The sequence below is a fragment of the Buteo buteo genome, chromosome 24 (genome assembly GCF_964188355.1).
Source record: "Buteo buteo chromosome 24, bButBut1.hap1.1, whole genome shotgun sequence".
Classification (NCBI taxonomy): Eukaryota; Metazoa; Chordata; class Aves; order Accipitriformes; family Accipitridae; genus Buteo; species Buteo buteo.
The window spans coordinates 17,224,571-17,234,762 of record NC_134194.1 but is presented as its reverse complement, the minus strand read 5'-3'; the positions used below and the strand labels follow the sequence as shown (position 1 = coordinate 17,234,762).

The 10,192-nt window shown below is 51.3% G+C and overlaps 1 protein-coding gene across 2 annotated transcripts in view; it reads left to right on the top strand.

Annotated features, from left to right (window-relative positions):
* The first annotated feature begins 261 nt into the window (after positions 1-261).
* LOC142044479 (rho GTPase-activating protein 7-like) overlaps positions 262-10,192 on the top strand; it is a 63,769-nt gene continuing 53,838 nt past the window's right edge. The window contains exons 1-2 of one of the 2 annotated variants that reach the window (XM_075057013.1): positions 262-279; positions 9,743-10,044. In XM_075057013.1, coding sequence (XP_074913114.1) covers positions 10,038-10,044 — 7 coding nt within the window. In that variant the 5' untranslated portion in view covers positions 262-279; positions 9,743-10,037. Of the gene's footprint in view, positions 280-9,665; positions 10,045-10,192 lie in introns of those variants that run through there. The other variant, XM_075057011.1, reaches the window with a different exon arrangement.

Sequence of the window (10,192 nt, the reverse complement as noted above, 5' to 3'; positions counted from 1 at the left end):
CGCCGTGGTGGGACCCGGCGGGATGTTCACCAACTACCTGCGGACTTCTCCTGGGCAGAAACTTTGCCGGTCCAGCTTAAGAGGCAAAAGCTGGGAGAACGGCTTTGCTGCGGTCCTAACGCGCTGCAGTTTCTCTCCGAGACGCTGAGTGGGTCGGGGCGAGGATGGAGGTGCCGGGGAAGCCCCCCCTGAGGCGATGCCTCAGCCACCAGCCCAGGGGCTCCACCAGCAAGGCATGGGACTGCTTCTGGAAGAGCGCAAGGGAAAAACGCCTCGCAGGTCAGTCCAAAGGCATATTTAATCCCGTGCCGGTGTGAACTGAGCATCAGGGCTACGGCCTTGATCGAGGAACGAAAATACCTCTGCTTTTTTGGCAAGCATGCTCCTTTTAATGTGGCTGCACTGCGTGTCGTGCTGGTGTGTCGCACCAGAGTACTTGCCTTCGCCTGGGCTGCTTTTTTCGCTTGTGGGAGCAAGTGGGTTTTTTGAACTGCTGGCTTCTATATAGAGCTGCAAATTTGCAGATTTATCTAGAATTTGATTTCTAACTTTCAATAGCTCTGCTTGTTTGTTGGCTGGAGTTTTGTAGACGTTTTAAATTATGACAGTGTCGGTCCAGTTGGGCACTGTGACCGAAGGCGCAGTGCCTGACAGCCTCTTCTCAAGGCGCACGAGTAATGCTTAGAGCTGTGTGATCACAAGCAGTTGTGAGGACAAGCCCAGAAATAAGCCTGAAGGAGTAAACAAAGAAATATTCCCTTAGATACCAGCTTTTGGGTAATGATGCATAAAGAGCTCAGGAGAATATACCAAAAATTCATGTTCTGAGAAACTAGTTAGTGCACAGACTATAACATGCTGCTGGCCTGTTGCTTGGGGGGGAAATGTAAGCTTTGCATGGCAGGATGAAATCTGTGCTTATGAAACGCATGCTAAATAAAACCTCCTTCCAGAACAGCAGTGTTGCTGGAAGGAGCTTTGGGGGCTTAAGCCTGGTATATTGTGGTAAAAATACATATGCTGTTGGGAGCAGCGAGGAATACTTGGTGGGTGAATACAAGGAGTTTCTTCCAGGGCTTTGATTTCAGATGTGGCAGATTTTCAGAGTGAAGTCAATACAGAAGTTCTGGAAAAACCCAGGTGTGATGGAGCTAAACCTTTCCAGAGCATCTCTGAGTGCACATAGTATTGCCATGTCCTGTTAAGAACTATTGCGGGGAGCGCAGCACTGGAAGGCAGTGCTGAGGTTATTTTTAAGGTGAACTCCAAAGCTTTTAGTGGACAGGTGGTAAAAGAAAAAATCCATTACTCAGCTTTTGCCTGCACTGACTGCAGTAGGAGCTAATTTGATTGAAGGCTGAATAGGGAACTCCTGTTCCAGTTCATATTTTCTTCCTTCTGCCATTTGTTGCCGTTATGCTCTTGGGTGTTGCTGATGTTCAAAAGGACACTAATGAACAACTTCGGCAAAAATAAGAGAGTAGGTAGTGGGGAGTAGCTTGAGTTAAACAAGTGAAGCATGAAAACTCCAATTTGATCCTCTCAGTCTGGAAACCTGTGCCTGTCAGAGCAATACCAAGGTTAAGGACAGACATCCCGAGGACCCGTGTGAAGGCAGAGCAAAGATCTGATCAGGCTTGTTCTGTTGGTACTCCGCAACGGATATCACACTATTAGGGCCACGAGGCTAAACCAAAGCCTGGGGCAAGCCAGCCCCTAGCATGTGGGGAAGGTCAGCTTTCGACTTTAGATCTCAGCTGCCCAACTCTTCTGCATATTTGCACAAAATCTGAGGCTGCTCTGATCATACCATGAGGAGTTTAGATCAAGAACTAACCTTTGTTACTCCAAGGTCCCTGGATTTCACGCCGTTTAATGCTTGCCGGAGCTGTGCTGCAGCCCTGCTTGGTCAGCGCTGCCAGGAAGCGGGCAAGTCCTAGGGGGAGCAGGCAGGTGGGTTTGGTGCCAAGTATTACCTGGGAACATGCGTGGTTACACCCCTGAGAGGCTTGTCTAGTGCCTGTGCTTTGCAGGAAGGTTTCTGGTATACTGCATAGTGAAAGCATATGGAAACAGCCCCTTGCAACTGTTAGACAAAAAATTTACATTATGTTTTCTTTGGCTGGAACTGAGAACTTCTTGATCTTGACAGATGCAAATGCATGGCAGAAATACTCAAAAATAGTTTGTTTCCCTGGCTAAATCCAGATTTTTACATTCATGTTGTCTTGTCCTTAAAAACAAATAAATAACACCAGATTGTTCTTACTGACTTTAACATTGACTTGTCTTTAAAAAATTAAACCAACAACACTAGATTGGTCCTAGAGGGTGTCTGGGATCCGAGAGCCTGACCCCACCTTCAGGGGACTGATCATCCAACTTTCCCATTTCACTTCTTAACATCAGCACCTCTGGTATCTCCTTGGTGTTTCTCAAAGTGTAATTGGTATCTAAAAGCCAAAGCATAACTGGAAAGCTCTTAAGAATGCCTGCTACAAAGCCCATTTTCTAAAGGTTTCTTGTCATCTTCTTCTTCTCCCTGATGTTATTGGAAGTCTGGAGCTGGCGTGGTTGGGGCAATGCGGGATTCGGGGGTGGCTGCTGCTCAGGGAATCCGCCCGAACTGACAAGGCTGAGGGTCAGTTCTGGGCTCCTCTTGATTTTTGGTATTTACAGGAAGATGTGAACTCGAACCTGCACGGTTTTTCAGGAAGCCTTTGTACGATGCCAGAAATAACAGCTCGATCTGTCCAGCTACCCATCCACAAGTCTTACGCTCCGAGCTCCCGGGCTGCGCGTTAGCAAGAGCGACCGCGCTCGGAGCGGAGCCCCGGGCAGCCGGCCCGTGTGCGGGGCCGACGGCAGCCCGGGGGCAGCGGGCTCCGGGACTGTGCCGGGACCCTGCGCTGCGTACCACGGCGGCAACGCTGCGCTCGCAAACAAAGTGCGTCCTCTTCTCTGACGCGCGGTCCCAGTCCCCAGCAGGGAGCTGGCAGCATCCCAGGCAGGACAAGAGTAATAAATGTTCTAGTTACTGAAAAATGGCTTTCTAGAACATTTTTTTAGGAGTTCGGTGTGTTGCACAGAGCTCTTTCCACCTGTGGCTTGCATTCAGCTTGCAGAGACAGGAGATTTTGTAGCAGTTTTCCAACTGGCAACCTGCCATTCTCTTGCCAGCGGTGCATCCCTCTCTCTGGCCCCAAGACTGTGTTCAAAATAAGCCGAAGCAGCAACCACCAAACTGAGATATTTCTTTTCTCCCTTGAGCCTAAAGGCACTTCACGCTTTATAAGAAGACCTTTCAGAGGTGCCAAGGGGCTTAACTGTTATTGGAAACATCCCTGTTCCTCTTTCAAAACAAGCAGCAAGTTATTCTTTGGGCTGAACTTAAGTTTTAGTTTGGAAGTGTATTGATGCTGCAAGTGAGGTGCCCTGTGCTCCTCCTGTAGGATGGAGGCAAAGAGGCTGTCAGATCAACTGGGGACTTTCAGTGGAGGAATAAGACATTGGAAATTGTATTTGCGTGTAAGATCTATGATTCAGGGGATGCCGAGGTCCTCAAGCCGCTTTGAAAATCCTAGCTTTAATTTGCGTGGGCTGGTCATGACTGGCATTAGAGCAGCAAGGCGTTTGAGCTGGACTGAACGGGAGCACCAAACCATCGTCACTGCTCGCAGTTGTGGAGCCCGTCACTCCAGGCTAGCGTTACAGTCCATTGGAAGCGGCGAGGAGTTTATCACGTGTACGTACAAGATGTGTTCGTCAGTACGAGTATCAAGCATGACTGTAACCGAGGAGCAGAAGTAACACAAATTCTGCCAGATGGATGGTCTCTTTCTTCTCCAAAACAATAGCCAGAACTTAAATTGCAACTCTTCCAGACAGTACGACTAAGGTTCAGCACGATTAAGAAGCCTTTTGAGGAGCTCAGAGTTCCGGCATTTGCTGTTTCTCAGGGAGGTTTGTGTTATCCCTTCTGTCCTCGGGTGGTGGAAAGGCACAAAGTCACACTTCTGGTCCCGGAGCATATCACAAAGGTCAGCCTTCAGGACTACAGTTTATTGCAATTCTGGGTTTCTCAGAAAAAAGTTGCAAAATAGTAGTCCTGATATTAATTGGAAAATATTTACACACACATGCACACACAGATATTGAGAGAAATGGCATATCAAAATATTTTTTACTTTAGAAAATATCACTTCAACAAATAGAGACTCTTTCAATAGTTTCCTATGAAAAAGTGCATACCTCTGATTGAACTCAGCCTATCCCTTCCCAGGGTAACACAATTTAGGTGGTACATGAAAACCCAAGCTATAGCTATCTCAAAAACCCATAGAGATCATCTCTTATTCCAAATACAAGCTAATGGGTTTTTGGCAATCTGGACCTCTGCTCTTTAAGGTATTTTAATGCTATTGGGCCTTTGACGACAGCAGTTCTGGCAATTCCTTTGGCCGAAGCTGTTCCCCGCTGCTGTTTGCACGTGCCCCAGAAGCACGGGCCTTCGCCCCGAGGGCTGTGCTGGTACGCATGCTGTTGTTGGTGATAGGGGTTAGAGCTGAAGTTTCTGTAGATATTAAATATGATCTGTTATTTATCAGAGGAGAAAAATTATTTTTAATACAGTGTGTTTGATAGACTTATATTACCGAAAGACGGGGGAAAATTAGGCATGACAAACTGCTTGCTTTGTCAAAGTAATTCTTCACACTCTAATTGTATTGTTTTCTGTACAAAACCAGAGGCATTATAAGTTATTGTGACCGAGTTCAATCATGCCTGAGATATCGTTAGTTCTTCTACTTAATGGTGTTAAAACCAAAGCTTAACACCAAGAAAGCAACCGTATTCAGTAGAGCAAAAGGTACATTTTCTTCTGCCTAATATTATTGCATCTATTCTCTAAAAACAATGTTGTGATAAGTCTTTCCAATGAAGAAATTAGCATACTCTTCAGTGCACTTGTATTTCCGAGTCAATGCAGAGGAGAAGAAGAAAACAAAGCCCCAAGAATGGTATATCAGACCTGCTCTTCGCTGGGTCCCTGGACAGGGAGCTGTGCAAGCCCTTCCCAGTGGCTGCATCCCCCAGCACCCCCAGGCTCGGGGTGTTACAGCGAGGACGGCCGTAGGGGTCCCCCAGCAAGAGTGAGAGCCCAGCGGGATTCCAAGCGCTGCAGTCACTCGGTGCACTGAGTGACACCTCGTTCAGAGCCACCTTTGGTCCTGGCATCCCGCCGCTGCACCTTGAGGTCTGGGCTGCATTTGGAAAGGGAAGAAACTCTTGCAGTGAACCGCACTGTCAACTATTTGTTTCTATTTTGGGACATAATAGAAACCACACCGAGAGCTTTCGAGGGGGAAACAAGCCAGAGCCTTTTGAAGCAAATCACTTCGTGCCAGCCCAACTGCTGCATAGTACGAAGGGCTGGGAAGTAAAGACTTAGCAGTCTGTTTGGGGCCGGCTCCTCTCTTTTTCCCTGGATGGCAGGTTCTGCTCCGTGCCCGGGGTCTCCCAGGCAGCTCCCCCGGGGCTCACAGGAGCAGAGGGACCGAGACACCCATCCACCACGCTGGAAAAGGGGTAGGGAGGGGGGGCAGGTGCTCCCCTTGTCTCTCCTGCCCTGGTCTGTTAGGGGCTTTTTTCAGAACGCCAATTGTTTCAACCATTATTTTGCAGTGTTGTCACAAGCACCCAGGGAGACAGCGGTCCCTCCCCTTCTGCCCAACGACCAGCAAAGCCGTACGTAATCCAGAAAAAATGAAGCATGCCGTAGCCCGTGCTACATCCCTGCCCACTGCTGGCTGGTGACCGGGAGGCAGCTCTGGCTGGAGGGGAGGGCTCCCTCCGGTTTGTGCCCTGCTGCCTCCCTTTCCTGCAGCCGTACCTGCCCCAGACCTGTCCCCCGGTTGCTTTGTCTTCAAGGGAGGTCACCGCAGGCTTTCGGTTTACATTGTGACCTGGTGCTCTCTTCTCCTGCCTCGTCTGTACAAAGCAGAGCGGGTAAGAACGGTGTTTTTCGCTGTGCCGGCAGCTCGGTAGGCAGCACGTTGCTGAAGAGCCCTAATGTGGAGTCCTGAACGTGCCCGGTGGGAGCAGCGGGGAGGTGAGACCTGGCCTGGGCTGGAGATGCCCGGGGGGCCGCAGGAGGCAGCCAGCCATACCTGGGAAGGGGACAAGGCTGTCCCCCTGCTCAGCCAGGTCACTGCCCCCCTCCCAGCAGCGCAGAGCTCTGCCGTGGGCGGCTGAGCAAGTGGGGAGAGACGCTCCCCCCCGGGCTGAGCCCACGCTGCTCCTGCTCACCTCAGCACAGCACCATGCACCTGTGACCTGCTCAGCTCTCCCTGCAAAAGCATTAGGGCCAGGCCCTCCAAACGTATCTTTTTTTGGGGAATCTAGCGTGATTTGGCCCCATACGGGTTGAGATTTTCCCCCCTTTCTAGTCTTGCAGTCACTGCCAGAGACTTGCGTTGGCTCAAGCCTCCTTCCGAGATATCCTTTCCCCACCCATACGTACCAGCCGCCCATAGCCCGGCCCCTGCTGGGCTCGTGTGTGAGCACACAGCCCCGCTCTGAGATGAAACATCTTGTGTTGACTCGTTTTGACCAGGGCGACCTTCCAGAACAGACAGTTGCATGCGAGTTACGCTGGGCTGTGAGAAAGCAGCACAGACACGGTTTATCTAAGTACAGGGGACAGAGCCCTGGGCAGTATTTACTACCCTGCTCCAGATGCAAGAGCTCCAATACAAACTGCTTCTCTGCTTGACCGCCGCCTTCTGTGAAGAAGAGCGAGCGATGGCTAACTGGGCTGAGCCTCCTCCTGGTCGCAGAGCAGAGCAGGTCTGGTGTGTGCCTGGCTGGAAGCCCGGGGACACCCTTCGTTACCATGGTCTGAGGCCGGGGGCAGCAGGGAAGCACGATGAACATCAGCCCGTGCTTTGCCACGCGCAATCCCGATGCCTTGCAACACGGGCAGATGTTGCGGGGCTGAAGGGGCATTTGGTGAAGCAACTATAACATTGTCCACACCAAAACCTCCTAACTGGAACAAAAACTTAACGCTTACAAGTGTTGGGAGAAGGGCAAATGGCATTTGCTGGTGTTGAATGTAAAGCATGAGCTTTAGTACATTTGTACTGAACCAGACCAGGAGGCACCTACCTGGTGTCCTCTACCCAGGACTGGCCAGATGCAGAGGTGCAGGGACTCCAAGGCTACAGAAGCACACCTGTGTGCAAACAACATATATGACAATACTGCTCCAATTAAAAAGTATTTAAGATGTAAGGATATGGGCATCAGTGACCCTGAAAATGTCTGCAAAGAAAGGGGAAGATGATATCTGCTCCGCATGTGACAGGGTGGCCAGAACGCTAACGTGACTTGTGTGCACAAACTCCAGGCGACTGTAACGAGGAGCCGAAGAAGGCTGGTTACTTTTCTGACAACTGTTCCTATTGCTCCTGGGCTGCTGTGCTTAGCCCAAGCATTGCAGTTCAAGAAAGAAATTGGTAAGGTGGGTGATGCTCTCGCCGGGGACCATGTAAAAGATCCAGCGACTGGATCCCTGAGGTTCCTCCTGGCCTCACGGTCTCCAGCAATGGCAGAGGGGAGCAGCAGGAGCCCGTGGTGCTCCCGCGCTGCTGCTCCTGCAGAGCCGGGTCGCTGGCGGGGGGAGGCTGAAACTCTTGGCACTCAGAGGAGCCGCAGAAGAAGAAAAGTTTATTAAAGGAAAGGCAAAATAGCCACATTCTCCAGGTGCTCTTTCTGGTTCTCTTTCCTTCTCCGATGCCAGCATCTACCCTGGCAAACCACCTCCACGTTGCTGCGACCCACCGACTACACAACTTGTGCTCGCTCGCTGCAAGCCGCGCAGAAATGTACTGCTTTGTCTTTGTAAACAGGCTAAAAATATCGCTGTGCTATTCCTCCGAGGGCCTGGGAGTTCAGAGAGGCTGGGAAGGAAGCCGGGGTCAGGCCGCCTCCGGGGAGCAGGCGCAGGCGTCGCACGTAGGCGCAGGTCCCCTCCGGTTCTGCAGGAACGGGGGGCTGGCTAGAAGAGACCCAACGCGTCAGACACGGCGCCGGTGTCCTGCCGCCCCGGCCCCAGCGGGTCAGCGGTGCCAGGTCTCCTCCGTTTAGTGCTAATTGTGCGAGAGTGCGGGAGATGTGACTTGGAAAGCCCCAGAGCTGTGTGAGAAGCCCAGCGTGGCAGCAGGGAGCAGCCTGGGGCGGTGGGACAAAGCTCAGCTTTGGTTCTGCTCCTCTTCTGAAGGGTAATTATTCGCTTTTCTGTATCACTGCATGTATTGGGTTCAGTGGTGCAGTTACCCACGTCCTGCAGAGCGCTGCCTTCTCCAGGCAGTGCCACCCCCAGTCAACTGGGGTAACAGGGTCTTCTGGGCCCCTTTCCTGAAAGGAGCCCTGTCTGAGGCTTGTGTCTCCATTTCCTCTGATTTCTGGAGTCAGAAAAGACTGTTCTTTCAGCCATCCTATTTCAGAAACATTTAAAAGCTAGTTTCTGTTCTCATCACACCAGCGTACCTTCTTAAAGCATGTGGCTATCCTAACCACATCCCGGTCAGGGTAACCAGGACCTAAGTCTGGATGTCTCCCTCCACAAATGATGTAGAAGCGTGTTCCAACTAGAAACCTCATCAGGAGTTATTTCAGTTTGCTATACATGTCTGGCAGCCACGAGGACCTGGAACATTTTTGCATTTTCCTTCATTAGTGCTTAACCTCGTTACCTGGTGCGAGACTGCGTGGCACAGAGTTAATCAGTAATGAGCGCTGGTGCCCAGTCAGGCGTCCGTTGTGTGCTGTGAGGAGCTGAAAACAGAGAGCAGGGATCAGCTCTGGTCTCCTAGCAATAATGGCAGTGATCTCTGCTGTCGTATGCTACCTGGTTTCTCCATCTCTCTACTGTACTTATAAATTTAAATTTCCCCTACGTGAGCTGTGGCAGTGCGAGCCAGGGATCGGCTGCTCTCCCTGGGTCTGTGGGAACTGCCTGGTGCTGGGCAGTTCGGTCTCAAATGAGGAGGGAACGGGTCCAAAACTGAACAAATGCACATGGTGGGCAATAAACACAGGAAAGCCCAAATATGCTGCTAGCATCCTCCAGTCTTTACCTGCCTGAAAACCCAAGGGAACCCCAAACCGCCCAGCACTCAGGTGGGTTGGCGTGGAGGTGGGTGCTGCCCTCGCACCCGCTTGCATCTGCCCTCCTGCAGCCCACCCCGCCGTGAGCCCGCTGCCCGTGGGCAGCAGCGCCTGGCCACCCGCACCGTACGGACCGGTCGTTGCGGAATAAGTTCAAACCGTGATCAGCTGGCTCTTCTCCAGCCAGAAAGAATTCGATAGAGATATTTTTTTTATAGAAAATAACCTTCGCTGTGTGAAAGAGTTTCAGTGTAAAAGCACTAGGTTTAGCATGCTTTTCCCATCACCTCTGGCAAAACTAGAGCAGAGTGTCAGGGGTGGTGTCCGCATAATAGCGCTCAGCAATGTGCTTTGCGCTGAGCTCATTCAGCTGGGCCACGCTCCAGTTTATCGAGGATTTCTCGCTGTCGTAACTGTAGAGCTTCGAGTACCTCCGCGCGTTTCATTCGTCTCTGTCCTGCAGCTGATTTAAACTATATGTATCCTGCATTTATGTCCTGACGGTATTTCTTGCCACCCACACCTTTGGCACTGTCAAACTCAATCCCCGTTGCAAACTCGGTTGTAGATGCTGATGTGAGACGGCAGTGGAAGGGGCTGCTGCTGAATACCAAGGGCAAGAGAAAGGAAACGGCATGTCAGAGCCCTGCCGAGATGCGAAGAGTGGCTGGAGGGAGCTGTGACCGAGCTGCTCTTTCCCAGGGAGGATTCTCCACCCCGTCCTGGGTGGGATCTCGGCAGTCCTGCTTAAAGCCGAGCAGACGGGGTTGGAGTTCAGTTGCCCCGGGCAGGACTTGCTCGCTTGCAGGGACACGGGAATAACTTCTGCACAGGACAGTGATACGTCGCAGTTCACTCTCCCCATGGAAGGTAGGAGGAGGTTTATTTTCTTTCCTGGATTATTCTATTTCTCGAACGTTATTACCAGGAAACAGGGCGTGAGCTGTTTTGGGGGATGGAATGGCAAAGGTGTGGGTCTGGCTGTTCCCTCCTGGGATGTGCTGCTTCTGTTTGGGCT